Source organism: Pogoniulus pusillus, chromosome 3 (assembly GCF_015220805.1).
Source record: "Pogoniulus pusillus isolate bPogPus1 chromosome 3, bPogPus1.pri, whole genome shotgun sequence".
Taxonomy (NCBI): domain Eukaryota; kingdom Metazoa; phylum Chordata; class Aves; order Piciformes; family Lybiidae; genus Pogoniulus; species Pogoniulus pusillus.
In genome coordinates this window covers 4,950,379-4,975,751 of record NC_087266.1, presented here as the reverse complement: position 1 = coordinate 4,975,751, position 25,373 = coordinate 4,950,379, and the positions used below count along the sequence as shown (strand labels likewise).

Here is a 25,373-nt window from a genome sequence, read left to right as displayed (position 1 = left end):
TTGGAGGGCTTCTAGTTGAACTCCAGTGCTCTATCCCAAGGCAAGCTTTCCAGTCATCTCACTGCCCATTAGTGGAAAGTAGCAGCACAGCAAACCAACACACGATCTCTCAGCACAGAACTAAATCAAATCATTTTGGCAGACATTTTTGTTAGCTAATGTTAATTTTAACTAACAGAACTAGAGCACAGACAGCAGAAATAATCAACTCTTACATGAACAAACAACTCTTACACAACGTACACAGTAAACAACACCAATTTAGCACAAAGCATTCTCTCCAGGAAGCTGCATGGCTGGGTTTTCTTCTGTTTTCCTAGGTGTGTATCAATGAGCAAAACTATTTAAGGCTGTTTAAATTTTGCAAATAACATGGATCCAAGCTCAAGACCTTTGATCTTGACCTATTTTACAAGCTTGTGCAGGTTTGAACAAAGTCAATAGTATGCTAGACATGTACATGCTGCTACACTTACATTGAAGTCAAGAAGTGCATCCATTTGATTTTGTATAATTGGTACAGTTTTTAGGAGTTTTTCTGTGTTCATTGTTCTCATAACTCCATCAGCCCTGCACAAAACAAAAGAACATTCTTCACCCAAATTCTGAAGGTGTTAGTAAGAAACATAAACATAGAAAATAAAAGAGGTCAGAGAAAATGTTGAAATTATGGCCATTTGAAGCAGGCATTTTGGTGTTTAGGAATGCTATCTTGCCAATAAAAGCCTAACAACTGTAGTGTAAAAAAGCCACAACCTTTGTTTGGCCAAACTAAAAATCCAAGATGAGTTTTTATTCAGAGGACATGAAACTGATAGTGCTCAGAAATACAACAGTGTTATAATGCACCAAGCAACAAAAAAAATGCTTCTAAGGATATTTCTGTAGCCAATTTTTACCTACTCTTCTTCCAGTCACCTGTTTATTTCATGTCAGTTTGGATTGTCTTTTCAACTAAAATTAGTAGGTAAAGAATAAACAAATATGGCAATGTTTTTTTCAAGCCTTTTCAGAAATTTAGAGACTTCCTCTCAATGGCTGACTACTAATAGTTGGTTGTTTATTAACTGTCCATATTAAAGAGACAAAGATCAAAAATATCCAGGAAAAGCAACAACTGAGGAAGAGATTAGATCACCTCTGTGACAAGAAACAGCTGCTTTCCCTAAGACAAATCAGACAGCCTTGTTGTTCATCAGCATGCACACAGCAAACCAACTGTTTCCTGCAAGTGCAAATCTCACAGTGCATTTGCACAGAACAGGCAGTGGCTGTTCTCCAGGCTGGAAGGCAACAGGGAGCACACTGATGCCAGCTTTCTACTCTTTCTACTTGTGCTGTAAACTCCCTCCTAACAGCAAACAGCAGCCATAGTAAACCTAATGTGACAGAGCCCCTGAAAAAAATATGAAGTATGAAAAAATGTTGATTGTTGCCACCAGAAGTTGCTGCTGCTGGCTCACAGAAGGCGCTGCAGGCACATGCTTTTGGCTAAATAATTCTCCTTGTGAAGTCTAAAATACATGATAGCACAATTGTCTATCTCTGTGTTTCTGCAGTCACCTTGCCACACACTACCTATATGTGCTGTTGGGACTGCAGTCACCTCTAACCAGCAGAAAAGCTCAAGTGTTCCCCTTTACCATCACATTTCAAATCCAAATGTATAGTGTTAGCAAGGAAGCACAAGGGATCTGGACAGTGTTTCCAGGCCAGTTTCAAGTGGAGATGGGAGATATTATCGGACAGCCCACTACTGGAGTCAGCTCATCTAAGAGTTTGAAGTCGATACTTTTGTGGATTAAGAATTTAGTTTTCAGCATCAAGATAAATTACCCTGTATGTGAATGACAAAGGATGCACAAGTGAACAACTAAAACCATTGCTTTAACCTTTAAAAAACACTGCATACAGATGATAGACAAAGATGGAAAGATTTTCAGCCATGACCAGTACAATTTTCTCCAGCCTTCCCAATGGGGAAGATCTCCAGATTAACTCTATTGTTAATTACAACATGGAATTCACCCAACTACTGGTGCTCTGCACTGTTATTTTACATGTAAGCAGGTACCTTGTCTCAAATGACCAATTTCTCTTAAAGGTGCTCACATCCCAGGGAACTTTTTAATTCCTCAAGCATCTACTCCAATGTTTTGTTAAGAGCATGAATTGCACCACTGAAAAGGCAGTAAACTTCATCCAGACATTCTGACACAAAACCAGAGAAACACCAGGAATGACAGCAAGGTGTTTCATAGAACACATGCCATTTAAACATTCCAGAGATTAAGCATCAGTAAATCAGAGTCTCCTACACTACATGCAAGACCACATAACTTCATGATGTATCATGAAAGACTTGTCCAAACATCTGCTTTTTTTGATATATACTTTGATGCATAGCATTATTCACTGCTATTAAACTGTTAATATTTAAAGTAGTAACATTACAACAGCTGAAGTAATGTTTGCAGTGTACATAACCAGGTAGTTGAACCTTTGCAATGGGAGCTACTCGCCTAAGAAAAGCAGATGCTACTCTCGGTAGCTGGAGCCTATGTTGTTACTTTCCCACTTGAATTACAGGACATAAGAAAAAAAACTCACAACAAGCAAACCAAAACAGCATCCTTACCCTCTTTTTACTTTTGTGAAGTCAAAAGCCACTTGTCTATAGGAAACTGCCTTTTCATTCAGATATCTACTATACCGTCTGATAAACGTTGACATGTCATAACCTAAAAAACAAGTTTCAGAACTTTATTACCTAGTCAGTTAAAGATCATGTCTCCAAATCAAGTGTAAGGTGTTAAATACAAGACTGACTCATTATTATTTTTGCCTGATTTTGTACAACTGCTGTTATGAAGAACTATATACATCATTGTATTTACCATGTAAATCAGACAGCAGTCTAAATATCTAGAAGACCTGAACGACATAAAACTTAGTATTTCATTTCCCAAGGAAATGACTTCCAAAAGCAAAGCATTTTTATGAAAGTTCTCTCATACTGTGATAGGAATTACTACCAAAAAAAGTCCATTATGCAATCACCAAGATGTTCACATCAACTTCATACTACATTCTCTCTGTTACAAAATGCATAGGGGAAAAAGGCATTGAGGATAACATTAAGACATGGCAAAAGTTTTCCTATGTTAAGACAGTGGAAATTGGAAACATTTTTATAACTGTCAGTCTAAGGACAGAGACCAACAAAAAGACCTCTTACAATCTGAGATCATGCAAGTTAAGACTCAATAAAATAAGGCAATTTAGTAGACCCATGTTTAACCCCAAGGTTTCTGTGCCAAGGCAGTTACTCAGTGTGTTTGTTTTTATACACTTGTGATAAAAATTATCAGTTACAGAGCAAATAATGCAAAAAGTAAGAAACCATCTAAGGGGGTTAGAAAGCAACCCAAATATGAGAGCTACATGGATGATCAAAACTTCACTGAACTGAAGTCTACTATTTCAGAAGGGTATTTCAGCTGAGAAAATCCAAACCAGAAACAAATTTGCCCATAGAATGAGTTTCCAAAGATGAATGGAATGGTCTTCAGACAATTTACCCATAAATTAATTTTTTTTTAGTCAGTCCTGCCTCTCTGACATACTGCATCTAGATAAACATACGATGCATATTTTTAAATTTAACTTACTAATCAGACCATACCTCTCCAAAAGGACAAATCTTTTCACAAGCAGGGGGAATACAAAGTCAGAAGCATTTATAAGCGAGCCTTTCCTAAAACATCCAACAAATTTTCTCTAATAGACTGTTTCTGCTATACCACAACAGCATTTCAAATTAATTAATGCAGTCTGGGGTAAAACAGACAGAAAATTTATTTCTTAAATGATACAGTCCATTAGAGCAACCAAGATGTATTTACTGTCCCCCCCAGCACACTACTAACTGTTAATGAAAAAGATGCCTTACCTTGCAATCCACTTTTGTCTAGGAAATTGCTCAAATTAAACAATGTGTTTCTGGACGCCAGATACTGGATGAAACGCTAAATGGAAGGAGAAATTGGAATACCATTACTATGTATCAGTGTGCTGGAACTAAGGTACCAAAAGCCTTATCCACTTCATGAAATTCATGTTGTAAGATGATTTCAAATCCAGAAACTCTTATGTACACTTAGATAGCTTCAATTAACAATTTAGCTGCTGTTTTTAAAAGTAAAAATCTGCAAACAAAAGGAAGTCATGAAGATGTTGCATGAAGACCTGACTGAAAGGCCTTTTCATTTTAAGCCAAAATATGGAAGCAGAAACTTCTCAAACAATCACCCCTCAAGTACATTCTCATTTTAGAAGCTCACAATTGTTTTCACTGACTTAAATTTTACATACTCGTTAGATAAGGCACCTTTGCTTAAGCTTAAATATGAAAATAAGATGGTATAAAGTTTAGTTTGCTTCTAAATCAAACATTAAATAGATAAGAATCCATATAAAGCACTGACACAGTATCACACTTGTATGTGTCATTCATTAGTTACACATTCTGAATTACATTACACAAAAGTGAGTGATGCTATTTTCAAGTCATGAAGACACATTTTAGATACTGGCATCTTATCTTCTTCAGTAGGAAATATAATTTTATCTTATGAACCACTATGTAGAGAGCTGCTACAAAAATAAACCAATCATTCACTTGTAATAACATTTTGACAGAGGGAAAAAGAGTTCTGTTTAAGTGTCACATGCACCATTGCATCATTTTCATTAGCATAAATTAGATGGAAAAAAGACTGAAGAAGAGTAAAAGTACTCAGTATATAAATGAATTAAGCTACATTCAGCTATTTATAGCTCAATTCAGCTATAAATGAAGCAAGTCAAAGCTGGAGGACCTAACACTTTTCAGTTTTGTTGCTTTTTTGGGGGGGAGGTTTGGTAGGTTTTTCTGTGGGTTTATTTTTGGGGTGTGGGTTTGTTTTTTAGGGTCTTTCTTTTAGGGTGGTTATTGTTGGGGAGAATCAGTGCTTTTTATGGTTTGTTTTTGTTTTGTTTGTTTTTTTTACAAAGTTACAGATTCTCTATAAGCTTCTGGACATTTTCCTTAGCACTGTATTTCCACATTCATTGTTCAAGTACTACTATCATCTGTGAAAAGCTTCGTCCTGAGTAACAATCTTACCCTCATTCATTACTTCTGCTACACACTTGGTAGTTTCATTCTTAAACAAAAAGTATTTCAGACAGCGGGACCATGAAATAACTTTACTCTGAATTGTATTGGTATCAGTTTAAAATATCTATGACTCCAAGTGCAAGCACAGCAAAAGTATAGACTATTTTGGAAAGCATCAACTGTCCCTGCGACAACGTTTAAAGTCAGCATGAGAAGTTTGCCCTCTTGTGGTTTACTTAGTTTTGAAGTACAGGTTTTCACCAAGATCAGAAACACTGCAGCTGACTTGTAAGAGAAACCATTACGTATGTGTATATTTAAAAACTCTTCACAAGATAATCAGTCAGCCAGAGGAAGCAATTACATACTTTGTGGTTGTTTAGCCTGGAGAAAAGCAGACCTTTACTGCTCTCTACAACTACCTGAAGGGAGGTTGTAACCAGGTGGAGATTGGTCACTTGTCCCCAGAAATCAGTAACAGAACAAGAGGACAAGTCTCAAGCTGTGCCAGGGCAGGTTTAGCTTGAACATTAGGAAGATCACCTTCACAGAAAGAGTGATTGGCCATTGGCATCGGCTGCCCAGGGAGATGGAGTCACCATCCCTAGAGATGTTTAAAAGGAGACTGGATGAGGCACTTAGTGCCATGGCTTTGTTAATGAGAAGGTATTTGGTGATAGGTTGGACTTGATGATCTCAAAGGTCTTTTCCAACATGGTTAATTTTGTGATTCTGTGACCTATAAAGAGCTCTGAATGCAAGCCAAAGTTTTGGTCCTCTTTACAAAAACATGCTCGCAATTTTCTAAAGCTATCCCTCTTAATTGCAGAATTGTTGTATTCTTATGTTATCCTGACAGCTGGCAGTGAAACACAATGTGTACAAACACTTTATAATAAAGTGTAGTTTGGGGGGTTCAAATAAAGGAAACTGAAACTACTGCTATGCTTGGCACTTCAAAAAATAAGCTCCCATAGGAATTCAAGTTGTGAAACAAAAGAAACTTAATACTTTTTGAGTAAACTAAAGTTTTACTTAATCGTTCTACAGTATTTGTTGTCATTGAGTTGTTTACACTCAAACCCAGCTCACAAGCACACATTTGGCTTCACTGTAGAAGGTTAGAGAGTAACAGTGGAAATCAATTCAAAATTGAGTTATGTGGAGACCATCTGCACCAGCTAGACCATGAACCTAAAAAAGCTTCAGGTTTCAGCTTTCAGACCTTTTTTTTAAACTCTTTGTTTTATTATTAGAATAACACTGCAAGAGAAAGTACCTCTAGCATTCAGTATACTTTATTCCAGAATTACAATCTTTCAGGTAGAAACAAATTAAGTAGGCAAACGTCTGTTTATGGAAAGTTAGACACAACAAAGTAAAAACCCTACTTTCTTACAAAAATAATTATTGGAAGAATTTAGCTTATGTTTACAAAGTGCTGTAACTGTTGAAGACACAAAAAATGACATATTACCTCATTGCCATACACCATTAAATGGTGGGTTGTGATAAGGGATTTGAAGACCACTACCCAGCTACTGTTGGTAGTTCTTTCAAACAAACTGTCAGCCAGTTGTGGGATGTTCACATTCATCTCATTTGTGCATTGGATTAAATCTGCAACACAAAAGTTTGTTATTATTAGTTCTGTGAAGGAAGATCAGTAATACAGAAACCCAAAGAAAATCAGTGCCCTCATGTCATATAGTACTATTTTCTTAGAAAACTGAGGGGCTTTCAAATAAAACAAATGGTTTCTTGAAAAACACCATGGCCCTGGTCTACCAAAGCCTTGTAATACAAACTCCACTCTGCTGACTGCCAAGATTTCAGGTCTTCAATTATTTTTGCAGTTGCCTTAGAAGGTCCTGGAATATAAGTACCACAATGACTTCCATGCTCTTTGACTAACAATTCCCAGCTTTCAAACATCTAAAGCAATAAATAGCTAAATAATTCTTACATGCTACCACTTAAATTTTACTGGAAGATTATTAATACAATTAACTGCAGCCTCAGATTTCTGGTCTCTTAAAGGACCAGAAAACTGCTTCTAGACATTGGTTCTATGCGAGTAATACAGGATTCAAATATTGCTTAGTCTTGATACAATGCAATCAACACCCTCAAAAGCATAGAGGAAATGTTAAGTGAGAAAAGGAGCCCCTAGCAACAATGCCTGAAGCTAGCAGATTAATTTAGTTTAAAAAAATAGCTTGATTAACTGAAGAGATGGTTCAAAGCACAGCAAAACCCAAGACTAGGCTAGCTAAAAACTCTGGATGTCCAGTGGACAAGATCTAGCTGCTTAAAAAGTTACTCTGTCTTCTAGATTTGTTCCTGTCACAACTGTATAGCCACAAGGAGCTGTACTTACAATACAACCAACATATGTAAGAATACAGACATTGTCAAGTGCCAATGAAGCAATAACTTTTAATTTGTCACTCTAGCATAGTAAAACAACTTTATTAACATCCAAGTGTGATACAACAATTTGCTAACATTTAAGATGCAGCTTAAACTGAATGCAACACAGTACTGATCATATTTTACTGCTACTGTCAGCAAAAAGTAAGACGGTAACTGTGACTCAAACTTTTCAGTCCTGCCAAAGCCATAGGTCAATAAGGATCAAGACTTGAATAAGCTCTATGCCTGCCTGTGGGATACTGAAACTAACTGCAATCTGAAGGGAAACATTTAACCGTTGAAGACAATTCTGTATCTGGCTATGAACAATCATTCGTCATAAATGACCCCTGAAAGATAGCACCCTTCTTCAGACAGAGGCAGGTAAACTCAGAACTACTATAGTCAGAACTGAAAATGCTCCTATTTACAAGCTTAAATATACAAGGAAGCAACCAGGAAATGATTTCCACATTCAAAATGTAATGAGATGGAAAGATTAGCCATTCCTTTATCTACAAGTAAAACTGTGATGACTACAAGCATTCATGACCTCATTTTTAAATCACGGCTATCTATTATTGGACAGTGATTTGGAGCTGTTAAAACAATGCTAGGATATTACTCAGCAAGAGACATGCTCTGAACTGGATCATTAAAACCAAGCCCTGCAGCTTCTTGATCTTCAGGTCTTCCCACCTCAGTAATAACACAAGCAGTTTTGTGCAAGGCTATCTAGCAGGAAACACACATTAAACCCTAAGGTATATGCACCACAGGATGTCAAGCCATACATTTTGGCACAAAAGGTGCAAATACATGATAGAAAGCAAGAATTTCTATTCTTAAATGCAACATTTGCCAACTAGTCAACAGTAACAAAGAATAAGGTGCTGCTTGAAAATCTACTCTCTAAAACTACTCAAAATAATTATATCCATTCTGAATGATATTTTGTGCTACAGAAACATTTTCTAAAAGGCCACTGAAGTAATGTTTTGGTATCTGTTGCAGCATGTAAAAGAAAACAGGTTCTCTAACTCAGCAGAAAATTATCCCTCCCAGAACTGATGAGGGGGAGCAGGGGAAGAGAAAGAAGACACATTACAAAGGACAACTAGTAGCCAGCTGAGAGAGAACACAGGCAAGAGCAGAAGTACACAGGCAAAACTAGCCTTCGATGCAAGTAAATTCACAAATACAAACAAGGGAAGGAGTCACTCTGACACTCATTACTGCAAATCAGATCAGTAAAACTTCAAGTTTCTTCATAAAATACAGGCTGCACAATGCAGAATCTTAATCATCATAGAATGTTAGGGTTTGGAAGGGACCTCTAGAGATCATTTAGTCTAAATCCCCCTGCCAAAGCAGGATCACCCAGGGCACATGAAAGCATCCAGGTGGGTTTTGAAAGTCTGCAGAGAAGGAAACTCCACAATCTCTCTGGGCAAAGTATTCCAGTGTTTGGCCAACCTCACCATAAGGACATTTTTCGTCATACTAAGTTGGAACCTCCTATGTTCCAACTTGTATCCATTATTCCTTGTCCTGTCACTGGGTACCACCAAAAAGAAACCTTCATCTTGATGTCCACTCCCTCAAATATTTACAGACATTACTCTTGAGAAGGCTGAGGGAGGACCTTTTAAAAGGTCCCAGTTCTCTCAGTCTTTCTTAACAGGAGAGATACTTAAGGCCCCAGATAATCCTCATGGCTCTTTGTCAGACTCTCACCAGTAGATCTCTGTCTTTTTTGAACTAGGGAGCCCAAAGCTGGACACCATTCCAGGTGCGATTTCAACAAGGCAGAATAGAGGAAGAGCACACCCTCCCAGTAGACCTGCTGAAAACACTTTTCCTGATGCCTCTCAGGATGTTACTGGCCCTCTTGGCCACAAGGGCACATTGCTGTCCCATGGAAAACTTGCTATCCATCTGGATTCCAAGGTCTATCTCCACGAAGTTGCCTTCAAGCAGAACAATCCCTAGTCTGTAACAAGTGCCTCTTGTTATTCCTCCTCAGATGGCAGCACTCTACACTTCCGCTTGTTGAACGTCATGAGGTTCACATTCACTCTGCTCTCCAGCCTACCCAGATTATCATTGATGGCAGTACAGCCTGATAGGGTGTCAGCCACCTCCACCCGTTTCTCATCACCAGTGAACTTGCTATGAGTACACTCTATCCCTCATCCAGGTCACTGATGAAGATATTGATCAAATCTGGACCCAGTACTGATCCCTGGGGAACGCTACTGGCCACAGGCATGCAGCTGGTATGTCCTGATAACCCAAAGCTCTTACACCACATACCTCTCAGAAAAGTTACATTTATCTAAAAGCTTCTTCAACAGTATTTGCATGAGTAATGTTAATTAGGTAATGAAACATTTGAGCAGTTAAATCCAAATTAGATCAGTATGTTTTGTGCTAACCATAGCACAAGAAACATATTACAGTCACTGCAGAAGAGAAGACATCCCCCACGGCTGCACTGCCTGCTCAGGAAGACTGTCATGGTGCTTACTTATCCTACTCCTACAGACACTCCTCATTAAGACAAAGAACAAATACGTAATTATTTTCACATCCTACACTTTAGACAACTTGTCTCGCACCCACCTATGAAAATACTAGCTATGTATTTTGAGGCTTAAGAGCCCAAATCAACAACTTGAGACTCTCAATGGGCATAGTGTGAGCAATACAACAGGCTGGCATATAATCTAAGGCCAAGGCATGTAGGGGAATGGATTTAAAGAGCAAAAAAAGAAACAACAACAAAAATATAACCAAGGAAGTAAGAAAGGATAACCCTTGGCCAAAGCATGATGACTGTTTCATCTCTGATGCTCCTGCTACAGAAGAGAAGGAGGACAACTGAAAGCTTATCCTCATTGATACTACAGGTAGTCATGACCTGCATTAATGTCCACAACACCTCACAGCTAAAAAAAACCCCAAGCTTTCCTAGTTGGGAAGAAACCATCTTCCCAACTCTAAAAGCTGGTCCAACTTACATAGCATGACACACAGCATATGGGCCCATGAATATTAAATAATACATATTGATTGCTGTTTCAAAGACGGCAGCAGTCAGCAACAAGGATTTTATGTTAAGCACACAGGTGGCTGGAAGAGCTGTATAAGCAAAGCTTAGACAGCAGTGAATGCATAGTTATATCCATAGAAGTAGCTGGAGACAGACAAGAGAAAGACCATCAGGATAGCCACAGCTTAGAGCATATCACAGAATCATGGAACATTAGGGGTTGGAAGGGACCTCCAAAGATCACTTAGTCCAACCTCACTGCCAGAGCAGGATCACCTAGAGCAGGTCACACAGCAACACATCCAGGCTGGGTTTGAATGTCTCTAGAGAAGGAGACTACACAACCTATCCAGGCATCACACTCCAGTGTTTTGTCATTCTCAAGGTAAAAAGGTTTTGATGCATAAGAAGCAGCTGATGGAGGAAGGCTTATTCCATCTGCAGAACAGAATAATAAAAGCATGGAGAGGGAATAGAAACAGTCAGGTGTTTCTTAGAAGTTCACTGCAAAAGCAGGAGAGGCAGCAGACTTGCTGTAACAAGAGAAATTCTTATTAGATGAAGAAATTAAATATCTTCACAATGAAAGTGGTCAGGTACTAGAGCCCATTGGCAATCAGATATTTTAAAGTTTTACACAGTTTAAGGAGATGGTTGATTCTGACATCCCTCCCAACCTAAAGTAAGCTACCATTTTATGTATTGTCTATGGAGAGAGAATGAGAAAATGGGAGAGAAGTAGAAATTAATTACAAAGTAAGTTCAAATTCAAAAGAGCAGTCCAAAAATACTAGATTTCCAACAGATTCCAATCTATTTGAATAACTGGTAAGACTTATATTTTGAAGAACCCTATTTACTCACATACACTAAATCATACACCAAATTTCAGAGTCAAAACTAGGCTCCTCTGAAAAAAAACACACACAATTCCAGTTTGTTTTCAAACAGAAGAATCTAAAACATTTTTGGTTGCAGCAGTTAACATTTTTACTGTTAAATGACTTCCCCGTTCTTCAGTTGTGTTTGAGTTTCTGTGTTTTTCCAAAGGCATTGCAAGGAATTGTAATCAAGGTCTGGTCTACAGGCATTTTAGGAACACTGAAGATATACAACTGCACCTGTAGAATCATAGAATCAACCAGGTTGGAAGAGACCTCCAAGATCATCCATGTTCAACACATCACCCAGCCCTGGCCAATCTTCTGCTTGCCTGGCAGAAGAGGCCAAACTCCATCCACTACAGCCTCCCTTCAGGTAGCTGTAGACAGCAATGAAGTCACCCTGAGCCTACTCTTCTCCAGGCTAAACACCCCCATCTCCCTCAGCCTCTCCTCACAGGGCTGTGTTCCAGGCCTCTCACCAGCTTTGTGGCCCTTCTCTGGACACGTTCCAATATCTTAGCATCTCTTGAGTTGAGGAGCCCAGAACTGGACACAGCACTCAAGGTGTGGCCTGACCAGCGTTGAGTACAGAGTAAGAATAACCTCCCTTGTCCTACTGGCCACACTGTTCCTGATCCAGGCCAGGAAGCCATTGGCCCACCTGGGCACACTGCTGGCTCATGTTCAGCTACTATCTACCAGTACCCCCAGGTCCCTTTCTTCCTGGCTGCTCTCCAGCCATTCTGTCCCCAGCTTGTAGTGCTGCTTGGAGTTGTTGTGGCCAAACTCTAGAACCCTGCACTTGGCCTTGTTAAATCTGATCCCATTGAAAGCATTGTATTGTATTGCCTAATCCCACTGAAGTTAACTAGTATATGTGCAGTAAAATACTGTATAATACTCTGGGAAATACTTTTTTTTTTCCCCAGTCAATATATCTACAGTCTTTACAAACATTCATCCTTTACCACAAGAAAGAACCAAATGATTCATTGCTTTACACAACTTATAAGAGAAGTATAAAGTTGAATAGTACAGGAAGAGCAAAGCAAGACTCAGAACGCATGTAGATGTGGATTACCCAATCCATAAGCTATCACAAGTCTTGACCCATAGCAAACACAAGGCAGTCAGGCTAGATAGGAATACATGAAAAACATCTGACACAAATTCTCTTCTCTTCTCTCAGGTGGCCAGTGCCAGAATGAGAGGACACAGCCTCAAGCTACTCCAGGGGAAGTTTAGGCTCGAGGTGAGGAGAAAGTTCTTCACTGAGAGAGTCATTGGACACTGGAATGGGCTGCCTGGGGAGGTGGGGGAGTCACCATCCCTGGAGCTGTTCAAGGCAGGATTGGACATGGCACTTGGTGCCATGGTCTAGCCTTGAGCTCTGTGGTAAAGGGTTGGACTTGATGATCTATGAGGTCTCTTCCAACCTTGATGATACTGTGAAATTACCCTAGAGAATGTGTGCTTCCAACATGTCTGTGGCCCAATTCCTTGTGTGAACCTTCCTTTACTAAGCAGATTCCTATGACAAAGCTATGAAAAAATAGTTCACTTGCCCGCAAAAAGAACCACCAGGCAAGCTGATAGTGAATTTCCTTACAAAACATAAAAATGGGCTTCACTACCTCACACTCTATCATTTGCAGGAACTTGAACAGTAAACTGAACTTAAGCCAGTACTAAGTACTTCATGCATGGATTATTTCCAACCATTCAGCCATACAAATAGAAACACTGTTCAAAGTATCAACTTGAAAATATTTACAAGAACCAGGTCTTCCAGACCAGACAGTATGTCCTACACTCTAGTTACTCCAAAATAGGTCAAGAAAATCTGACAGATTATAACCTTGATAACTATTGCTTTTTCACCTATTAAACCAAGGATATTACCTGAAGTGAGAGCTAAATTGGTTACACTCTCCAATATACTGATAGCTTGGGGTTTGTTATAATGCAAGAGAGAGTATACATCCAGCAAGCAGGCAATTGGAATATTGATTGTTCAACATTAGTAGGCACACACAGTGCCAGGAGTTAAACACATGACATTCTTCAGTAAAAAAAACAATCACCAAGTACCAAAGCCATAAAAGAACAGTAAGAGAAATGCATCCCAGTTAGTGAATCCTTTACTCCCTCAGATACAGGTGAAATTCAGATTAAATAATTCCTCAATAGTTTTGGCCAAGCACCAAAGACCTTAAAAATACCAACTACTTTGCCCAGTAAGTCACCCAGGTATTTTCTACATTTTATTGAATCTGAATTCACGTTTGCTAAATCAGCTAAAAACAAAAGGCAATTATGGTATGAGATTTGGCAGCTGAGCTTGTCCGGGACAAACTGCTGGGGAAAAAAAAAAAAAAAAAAAAAGCCCACACTTATGTGGAAATTACTTGGAAATAAAAATTAAGCTAGATTAGATATTGCCCTCACAAATTGGGAAGCTACAGCAGAATGAGTCATCTATGGACCATTATGTCCAGTTAACCATTACAATGAAGGAGATCATTACTCTAGCACTGATGAAAAAAATTAAGTTAAGGTATGGCAATATATAGCTCTTCCAGAGAGATTAAATTTAGTCTACAACTGGACAAAAACAACACCCAAACCACACAAACATGTTCAGAATAAGAACACTTTGCTTTTTACTCACATTTGGGGATATTACAGGTTTATATAGCTGACCAGAGAACATCCAGGAAACAAGTACTGCAATCCTGGGAAGCAGTTCATACAGAGAGTTCATAACAGACCTAAGTGATTTGCCATTGGAACAGACTGCCAGGGAGGTGTTGGAGTTGCTGTCCCTGGAAGTGTTCAAGAAAAGACTGCATGGGACACTTAGTGCCATGGTCTAGTTGATTGGACAGGGCTGGGTGTTAGGTTGGACTGGATGATCTTGGAGGTCTCTTCCAACCTGGTTGATTCTATGATTCTATGCACAATATTCAGACTAAAAACAAGTAGAAAACAAAGTCAGTCATGGGTCCTGCCAGAAACTCAAGAAGTCTGCAGTGGAAGAATTAGTTCAGTTTACTTTTTGTACCTACTTCTTTATAAAAAGAGACATTAAAAAAAAAAATAATCTCAAAACCTCCACAAGACTACTGATCCTGTTTAAAGGATCTAGGTATATTTCTTTAGCTACCCCATGTGAGCAGCTTTGCTTGCACTTTTTTCTTTTAAACCTTCCTAAACATCCTACTGTTAATAACAAATGCAACATCCCCCAAAGCAGCTCCTTACAGCAGTCAGGCCTGTCTCTGGCATCTACCCATAGTCACAAGTACAGCACTGAATCTTAGTGCAAAATTCAACACAAAAAAGGCCATCTGAACAAAAGGGGCAAAAAATGCATTAATGTATATTTTAACTTCAGAAACTCCCACAAATAGTACAAGGCATAATTAATGAAAGGCATGTACACCTTCACCACATTAAACAATTATTTAACTTTTCCCAAGGCAACATTAACTTAGCATACAAAAAGCACTAGGGATAATTAATCAAGTAAACCACATGCTAAAAGCCAGAGCTCATATATTCATATGCACATATTTAGCTCCAGGTCCAACAGGAGTCTCCAATTTATTTTGTGATCTTTCACAAATGCACACTTAACACAGCTAAGCCTGGTAACAAGTCCTATATGTGAACAGTCCTTTGATCATTATTAAAGATTATTAAAGCACTATGCTATTAAATTCAGCTAATAGGTAATTTCACTGTACTATTACCTTTAGGCATATGTGCATGTTGCACATCTCTGTTCTGCCACAAGGTACTGCCAAAGCCTAAAGGTCACTCTGATTACACCATACACTTTTCAGATAAACTCTGCCCAGACAAGAAAAATATGATGAGAGATACATATATCACCACATGCCAATTGCAACTTGCATGAAAATTTGGGAACAGTCAGAAAAGTAAATACTCTACTACCAGAAGGAAAAGTGAAGTTATCTGGAAAACTAGGAAATTGTCTGGAAGTTGACCTTTGCCTTAACACTTCATCCTTTCTTAACAGGAGGAAAACAAACAAACAACAAAAAAAAAATACTGATGGATCCAAAGTGTAAGCAAAATATTTATAAGATCAAGTTTACTTAATCAGTAAATAAATTTATAGCTGAAGGAAAAATGTGCAGTAAAGCCAGGTTTTTTATTATAAAAGGAAATATAAAACATTTATTGAATGAGTTGAATGATAATTCTTGTGAAATTGCATCCATGTAACTAAATTTGATGGAATATGATCCATGGTATGCATTAGCTTTTGAATTGAAGATATAATGTGCTGGTGAATGACATTCTACTTGTGCAAAGGAACACCTGTGGATAATCACTAATGGTGGAACACAGAACGATATCTAACAACTTCAAACAATTGTTTTCAAAGTGTGCATCTGCTTGTGATCACTTTCCCCTTTTCACACTAAAGAGTTTAGTCAGGAACCTGAAATTTAAAAAGCTCTTGACATGGGATTATTTTTTTCCCCTAAGGGAACAGTTTCTCCATAAGACAGGACATTCAAAGTTGAAACACTTTCTTTTATTACACTTCTAAAATTCGTGTACACTGGGGGAAAATTTGGTGTCCCTACTTAACTCAGCAGTTGAAACAAACAAAAAACCCATAAAACCCCATATAGATGTACACTCTGTTAAGACTTAAGAGTTAAGTTCTCTTCTCCAGCTGTCTGGATTTCAACTGCAATCTTAAAACTCTGAAGTCATACCACTTTACCCTAAATTAGGGTCTCCTTACATTAATACTTCTCATTTGAGACAAATATTTGATCAGTGGAACTGAGCTATTCCATGGTTTGCAAGTGCAAGTACGGCATTACCAACGGCTGGATGACAATACCAGCACAGACAACTGTTCCCCACATGATGACACAACGTAGCAGCAGCTAGTGCTGTCAACTGTCTTTAAGGATCAAATGAAACATTTCAAAGAAAAGGACTTCGTAAATCTGTGCCAAACTGAAGTGATGGGGTTTAGACTAATAGGCTTGCCACTAGGCAAGAAATTCCCTCATTTGATTTTCTGTTGGCAATAGTTACATCAAACACTAGTGTTGAGTAAAGTTTAAATTACTATTTCTAAAGAAACTGTATGGGTTCTGAAGTAACTTCCCCCCATACTGCTTGAAACAGCTAATATAATCCACATACACAATGTTGATTTTAAATAGTCCTGTCACAGGCACGTACCTGCCTCAACTATTGCTTCCAGGAGGACGTGGGAAAATGTTATGCAATAGCAAAAAGAGGTGTTATTGAAGAAAACACACACACATGCACACAGAGATGGTCTAGTTAATGGAATATTTGATGGCAAATCTCAAATGGAGCAGAAACTGAATTTAGGCACATATTGCAGCAGCTGCAGTCTTCCATGGTCAGTTTTTATTGTGTCCTTTTCTGAACTAAGTATTTCTTTTTATCCTGGGTGGTTTGTGTGACATTTAACATGAAAAATTAGATTTACCTAATCCCTCTATATGAGATTTTTTTTCCCAGTCACATTGTTTCTTCAAATCTCCATTACTTCCTACATTTTATAGAAGTCAAATCAAGTTAACTTCTTGTCTTCAAATGTCCAATACAAAAGATCAAGGAGAAGCTTTTCCCAACTGGCTGCAGCACAAGTATTTTGGATTATGGTGCTTATTCTTTGGTCATCTTGACAAGCTGATAATGAAGGTAAAAAGCACTTAAGATATTTCTTGTTCTAATTTTATTAAATTTGAAAAATATTTGGTTTAGTTTGTTGTTTTGTTTTTATTTTTTTCCCCCAAAGACACCCCAAACCCTAACATTACTTGAGCTATGTACCAGTTTTCCTTGAAAAGCTCATGAATTCAAGTAAAGTCCTTTGAAAACGTTTATGGAACACCTAACATGTACTCATCTCCAATATTTAAACACAAAAAGATTTAGCTATACTATGGAAGGATTTTGGACACAGACAAGAAATCAGGAATACAAAAATAAGAACAAAATACAGACACTGCTGTAAATTTTAATATTAAATCTAAATTTTACAGATTAATAGATCTCATGACTATGAATGCTGACACCTCCAATGTGGTTCTACACATTCCTACTGCCATTTTAAACACAGATTAGTTAAATATGTGCATATGGTAAGCTTGTAAGTAATTTCCCACCATAGGTGACTGTGCTTATTTAAATATGGAAAATTGGATTAAAAAGTTACTGGAAGTAAATTATGTTTGTTAGCGACCCAAACAATCTGTCTAAAAACATGAATTGAAGAGGTTCTGAACAGGAATTCAAGCATGCAAAATTGACAATATTTTAAAATTGATTTCTTCCTCAAAGAGACACATTTGCTAACTGCAAATGAAGCCTGTGCCAGAACAAAGAAACCCCAAATGGCATACTTCAGTGATTAAAGCCAGAAAGAGTGATGTTACACTTCAGTCTGAGGCAGCAAATGGCATTTAATCTGATTGAAGAATATTATATAACCAGCATGTATCTGAAAACTGAGCAATACTTAAATGTTTTTACAATTACCAGAAAATATCTACATTTGTAGTTTAAAACCAAAATGTGTCATGAACTGTATTTGTTCTAAATCTGGAGAGTTCCTCTCCTGAACAAATCCATTTATACCAAACTGATCTCGTAGAACAAGTATTCTACACAAGACTTTTCAGAGGCTTCACCCAAGTCATCTTCAGAGGGGGGACAAGGAAACATGCACCACAAATTCCTTATAGTTAACAATAAAAATTAGAGCTGAAAATTCTTCCTCTGTACATAACATTATTCTAAGAGGTAGATACACTCATTCAGGAAATACATGGAAGGATTAAAGAAATGTGAGAAGACCCACTCTGTTCAAAGGCTTTCCATGTTTAAAAAGCAATGTGATTTAATCTTATTTGTATTAGATGAGGAGGATAAAAAAAGGCAGAAGGCTAATTTAATATAACTTGTAGAGTAACTTGCTGTACAGTAACTTGCTCCACAGCCAATATTTTATGTTTTATTTGCTCAAGTAGCATCTTGTCTTTTTCTTCCAATTAAAGGGAGACAATAGTTCTCTCTGCTACCTGAAACTCAATTTCTAACAATTCTTAGAAACTATTTTGAAATCTCTAACAATAATCCTGTGAACCCAGAATTATTGCCTCGGGTACCTCTGTCTAGATTTACTCTTAGGGCAACTCTTTGACTAGCTTTACTTCTTATGTTTGTGAACTGTAAAAAATCATTAACATACTTTCTGTGAAAAGCAGAGTAAAAAGTGGTTCAGGTGGACAACTTCTTCAATGAAGACTTCTCTGAGTAGCATTAGGTTGGTGTACCAAACCTCATCAGCAAACAAAGCATCAATAAATCTAACAGAAAAGGATGTTAAAAATAAAGGTAAGCACAATTCAAAACCCAATAAGTAAAAAAATAATCTTGAGTGTGACTTAATTTTTTTATCTCCGTTCCCATGTACAGGTAGGTCTCAAATTGTCATTTTGATCCATCATTCCTAATTATCACACAAAGTTCTTCACAGTTAAACAATGTCAAAATTACAAGTCTGGCTATACTACCATTATGAGACATAGCAGAACATCACTTCCCAAATAATTTAGCTTTAAATTTGCTGGATGCTCACATCATGCTTTGAAGACCAACATTAAAATACTTCTAAATTCTGTCTCAATAGCTCCAGCCATATATTAGAATCAGAACATGGTTTAGGTTGGAAAGGACCTTAAAATTCATCTAGTTCTAAAACGCTTCAGGGACATCTTCAAGAACAGGTTCCTCAAGGTCTCATCCAACCTGGTCTTTTAACAGTTCTAGTTTTGGAGCCTCCACAACTCCACTGGACAACCTTTTCCAGTGTCTCACCACCCTTCATTTTTCTGAATGTCTTATCTAAATCTACATTCCTCCAGTTTGAAGCCATTATCCTTGCATCCTATCACTGCACGCCTTAGTAAAAAAGTCCCTCTTCAGCTGTCTTGTAGGCCCCCTTCAAATGCTGGAAAGCTGCTATAAGGTTTCCCCAGAGGCTTCTCTTCTCCAGTCTGAACAACCCCAACTCTCTCAGCTTGTCTTCATAGGAGAGGTGGTCCAGCCCACATCATCTCTGTGGCCCATCTCCAGACCCACTCCAACAGTCCCACATCCTTCTTGTGTTGGGGAGTCCACAGCTAGAAATAGGAATCAGATGGGAGGCTCATGAGAATGCAGTAGACAGGAACTGACCTGCTGGCCACTCTTGATGCAACCCAGGATAAGGTTTGGTTTCGAATGAGCTCCAAGCACAAATTGCTGGCTCATGCTGAGGCATACTGAGTGTGGTGCAAATACAATACTCTAGTTTCAACTATATTTGTCTCACGATACAGTTACAGACAAAATGACATAAGCAAAAATGTACTATTATGGCACATAAACAAGCTACAGCAGTTAAGAAACTGAATTCATCAACACCATGGTCCTTCCTCTTATCCTTTCAATCACATATATCCTTTCTTGGGAAAAAGAAAATTACCATTTCAAGCTGTTCTGTTCATCCTGCAAGTATCATCACATACTTTTTGACAAGAGAAGTGGATGGTATTCTGATAAGCCAAATTTAAGAAAACCACTTGAATTGACAATTCATCATGTCATAATAAAGAAGGTCTACATACTTAGGATCACCCAGTTATAAAATTATTCAAATTGGGTAAAAATCTCTGGAGGTCATCTACGCTAACCAACATCTTAAACAGGTCCACTTGCACCAACTAGGCTTGATAAGTTCCACACAGCTAATGCAGAGTCTTGACTAAACTTATCCAGGCTCCAGCAACATCTCTCTAAGGAGTAAGCTCTCAAAGATGCCCAACTGTTTAACCATTTTCAGTGACAGTTAGGTTTGTTCAATTTTATGATTCTTTCTACGCAAGGAAAAGTAGTCTATCATGCTCACAACTGAACAGACTTACTGCTAACAGAACCTTTTATTACTTCAAACACCAGCTACTCTATTTTCCAAGCCTCTCATAATTAGGTTCAGCCTATCATATTTCAATCACTATCAAATCACAAAAAAACAATCAAGTTTGGAAAAGACCTCAGTTGACAAGCAAGTCCCCTGCTTCATCTTAAACATTACCCATCTGTGACAGCTCACTGACAAAGTAGGGTGGTCCCTTTCCTACCTCTACCTGCTAATAACCACACACTCACATTGTTTGTTATGCCACCACTGGTGTGCTTCTCTCCAAACTACATCAATTTCTTAGAAAAGGGAAAAAAAACCAGTATCTTCAGTGGTGGTGTGTGGGATGATGGAGGATAACACACAGGAAGACAAAACACAACATAGTTTTCCCACTGTCCTACAAGACAAAAATTGCATCACAGAAAAAACTTGCAAAAGCCACTCCAGAAGACATAAGAAGAGTAAAAAAGGAAGCAGGCAATTTCTCCCACTTCCAGACACAATGAGCCACAATATTACTCAATCATCTACCTACAAGCATCTGCTCTTGTCTGATGTCTGCCTTGGCCTGTAGTGGTTACTCCACATGTCCATATTTCCAAGTTTCCTTAGACTTATCTTACATTCCAAAACCCAAATGTTCTGCTGCAGATTTAAAAATGAACTTCCAATTGTCCTCAGTGGAGAGAAGTATCAATCCTCTGTATAAATGCCATAAACACAATGAAAACAATCTGTTATCTACTCTAAGTACTTTTTTATGTGACCTAACTTTCCAATCTTCATAATTCAGCTGGTATCTGGTTTCTCTACAGTATCACTAATGTTTATTAACTGTATTGCCCTAATCTGGATAATGAAATCTCCCAAGAATCAAATATAATGTGAACATCTGTATCATAACATATCCTTCTACAGATACATGGAATGACACTCGTCTTCCAGGTAGCGTCACTTGGATGGCTTATAAAGAAAATTAAATGAGCCAAAGCCTCTTATAGTGCTCTCACTTTCAGATAATCCTTTTATACTCAACTTTGACACATTCTTTATCCATTTAGAACTCAAGCATTCACCGAGTACTACTCCGATTTATAAGCATAAGTTTTCTAATCTTGGTCTGAAGAGCAGCTGCAAACATTCCCCACACAATGCTACTCCCTGCTAAAACACTGTGTCTTCCAACATACCACTCTGTTATTAATAAAAAGCATCATTTGAATCAGATACAGACATTCTCCACTTTAAATATCCTCCCAGTTTGACGGCACAGTGATGTAAGCAGCTGAAGCAGTTGCCCCATGCACTACTTCAAGTCATGCAGACAAAACCAAATTAAAAATATGGGCTTGTTACCTGAAGCCACCAAGATGATCTGTTCTAACAACAGAACTGTCTTTGATTAAATCTTGTATTGATAATTTATCTAAAAGATATTAGTTATCCTTCCACATATCAATTTTTCAGATCCTCTCCTCTTCCTACAACTTCTTTCTTTTGCCTGCTGTTCTTCTGGATTCACACTGTCAAGATAGCCACACAAACTTCAAGAGATTTAAGCTAGAGTCAGAAATTTCATGTCAAAATATATTTACTGGGCCCTGACAATTTGAATTCAAACAACAGTAAGTAAATATTCCTTAGTACAGTTTTCTGGGTCAAAAAAAAAAAAGAGAACACTCCTTTCCTTTTCTAAAGAAAAACTAGACTAAACATCAAGTCACAATTATCTTAAAGGGAAAAAAAAGCTTGTTAATGTTTGAGTTGTCGCAGCATCTTTTTCTCCCCTTTCAGGTAGGCATAGTTTTAAGATAATTATTATGAAATTAAAGGTTATGGATCTCTGGAGTGAATGCAGCATAGTGACAAAAAGTTCTCTGGATGAATCATGATCAGTGATTCTACATTTTTCTGCAAAAGAACTGTTTTGACACAATGAACTATGTCTCCACAAGGGATTTCTGCTGGTACTGGGGCTTTTTTCAGCACAGAATCCTCAGTATGCTGTTCACAAGAGCGAGTTCTAAACTCTTTTTAGTACAAAAATGTCTTTCTAATGTATTTTTATTAAAAATCTAACAGATATAGTTTTTAAGAACATACATATAGTTACATATTGTGAAGTCACACTCAGTGAATACAGCTAGAATACCTGAAGAGCTGAAGTCCAGAGCTATACAGGGCATAAAATGTGAACAGGATTACCAAATGATGGTCACAACAGTGGAAGTTTCTGTTGACACCAAATACCCCGCAGCTCACTGGAACTGTCTTGGCTGAGAACATGAGAGACAGACTTTGAACCTCGTCACACTTGGAAGTGGTAACATTGCTTTCTGCTATACCATGGTAGTAGTTTGAAAGATCTCTCAATTTGCCACATGCAACATTATTATTAAATTGAAGTATGAACATCAAGTTTAACAAATCTAAACTGGGAGGGAGACCTATCATCATGAATGATTCATGTCACAAAGTTAAAACTTTTTTTTTTGCCAAAGAGCACTGTCAAACTTTTCCTCCTGTACGCTATGTACACATTGTAATCTTCCAAGTTTGTGAAATTCTAATTGCCTGTATTGCATATGTGTAAGATTACTTATACAAGTAAGATTTTTCCCCTTCTCTAATTCAGGTAACACTTCTCATGACAGCTTTTTGGATATCATAGTATTTTTCTTCTGCTAAAATATTATCCTCTTGTGAAGTTCCAAGTTTTATTGATATTGCATTATTCTCAGGAAAAGACAGGCAGTTTTCTTCTAAACCAGACAACAAATCATCTGTTTCAGCACCCTAAAGCTGAGAAATACACAAGATACATTAATTTAAAAAAAATAAAAAATCTACTGAACACTTTTGCTCTACATTCAATTTCTACAGTATCATTTTAGAAGGCATTTTATCACGAAATCTAGTCCAGCCTAAGTATTAGCTCCCACACATAAACCAGCACATTATTCCCACTGAAGAGCATCTGTAAGCTCAGAGCCCTGATCCTAATCTTTACAAACATGCTTAATAATGAGTGTGTGAATCATATTCTAAAGGTGATGCTTTATTCAAAGAGAAGTGGCTGTACTGCCCAACTAACATGACAAATCTTGCATGAGCAGTGTATGTAATTTAATCCATTGGCCTATTTAAACCAGGGAGAAACAAAAACTCTTTTTCACTGATCACATGCTTGATTCAATGCTTTCTTATATAAAATAATGTGTTGGGGTTTTTTTGAAGATTAAGTCAGTATTTTCAGAGCACATAAGTCTGCAAGCCTACCTTGACTTTAGCAAGGCCTTTGATACTGCCTCCCATGACACCCTAGTAAGCAAGCTCAGGAAGTGTGGGATGGAAAAGCAGACAGTGAGGTGGACTAGGAATGGTTACAAGATAGAGTTCAAAAGAGTGGTGATCAATGGTGCCAGGTCCAGCTGAAGAGCTGTAACTAGTGGAATCCCTCAAGGATCAGTGCTGGGTTCAGCGCTGTTCAACTTCTTCATCAATGACACTGATGAGGGGACAGAGTGTTTGCTCAGCACATCTGCTGATGACAACCAACTGGAAGGCATGGCTGATACAGCTGAAGGCTGGGTGACCATCCAGCAGGACTTGGACAGGCTAGAGCTGGGCACAGAGAAACCAAATGAGGTTCAACAAGGACAAGTGCAGAGTCCTGCACCTCAGGAAGAATAATAAACTGCACCAGTACAGGTTGGGAGGTGATTTGCTGGAGAGCAGCCCTGTGGAAAGGGACCTGGGAGTCCTGGTGGACAACAAGCTATCCATGGGACAGAAATGTGCCCTTGTGGCCAAGAAGGCCAACGAGATCATGGGCTGTATTAAGAAAAGTGTGTCCAGCAAACCACGAGAGGTTCTCCTCCCACTCTGCCCTGGTGAGACCTCATCTTGGGTACTGCACTCAGTTTTGTGCTCCCCAGTTTAGGAGGTATAGAGATGTGCTGGAGAGGATCCAGTAGAGAGCTACAAGTATGATTAGGGGGATGGAGCACTGTCAGATGAGGAGGGACTGAGGGACCTGGGACTTTTTAGTGTGGAGAAGACTGAGAGAGGATTTAATAAATTATTATAAATATCTGAGGGCAGGGGATAAGGAAGCAGGGGGATAGGCTCTGCTCACTTGCTCCCTGACAAGGAGCAATGGATCGAAGTTGCAGCCTAAGAGGTTCCACCTCACAATCAATAAGCTCCCCCTTGTGTTACAGGTCACAGAGCACTGGAACAGGCTCCTCAGAGAGGCTGTGGAGTCTCCTTCTCTGAAGACTTTCAAGACCTGTCTGGATGCGTTCCTCTGTGACCTGAGCTAGATTGTATGGTCCTGTTCAGGCAGGGGGGGTTGGACTCAATCTCTTTGGGTCTCTTCCAACCCCTGACATCCTGTAAGGATGCATCCACTTCTTCAGGTTCTGATCAGCTCTAAAGCAAGTACATACCTTAAGCATTCTGTATGAGCAGTGCTGTTTGAGAATACCTTAGGGCAGATGGCCAGGAAAGCTTGGATTGAGTGGTGACCCTCTGATTCAATACTGAAATGAATATTCAAGTTTGTAGTAGTAGAATATATTACTAAATTATATTAATACTAAATATTTAAGTATCCAATATAATATTTATAATATTATATTATATTACAGTGGATGAAAGCACAATGAATTGCATTTGGTGGAACATTTTGATGAACACTAAGTACTTTGAAAATTGTACAGCTTTGACACTACTTTCATCTCCTACTGCAAACATGAAACTATTTCAAGCAAACAAGTCTTCATACATGAAAGCTTATACCATGGTTTTACATTAAAGTGCATAGAGAAGGTTCAGTATGTGCTGTGGAAAATATTG

The 25,373-nt window shown here is 38.2% G+C and overlaps 1 protein-coding gene across 6 annotated transcripts in view; it reads right to left on the bottom strand.

Moving 5' to 3' along the window:
- Positions 1 to 25,373, bottom strand: part of PICALM (phosphatidylinositol binding clathrin assembly protein) — a 77,224-nt gene that overhangs the window by 37,750 nt on the left and 14,101 nt on the right. For all 6 annotated transcript variants that reach the window (XM_064169066.1, XM_064169083.1, XM_064169074.1 and 3 more), the window contains exons 2-5: positions 6,639 to 6,781; positions 3,953 to 4,028; positions 2,639 to 2,741; positions 477 to 570 (exon numbers count right to left, since the gene is read on the bottom strand). In XM_064169066.1, coding sequence (XP_064025136.1) covers positions 477 to 570; positions 2,639 to 2,741; positions 3,953 to 4,028; positions 6,639 to 6,781 — 416 coding nt within the window. The remainder of the gene's footprint in view (positions 1 to 476; positions 571 to 2,638; positions 2,742 to 3,952; positions 4,029 to 6,638; positions 6,782 to 25,373) is intronic.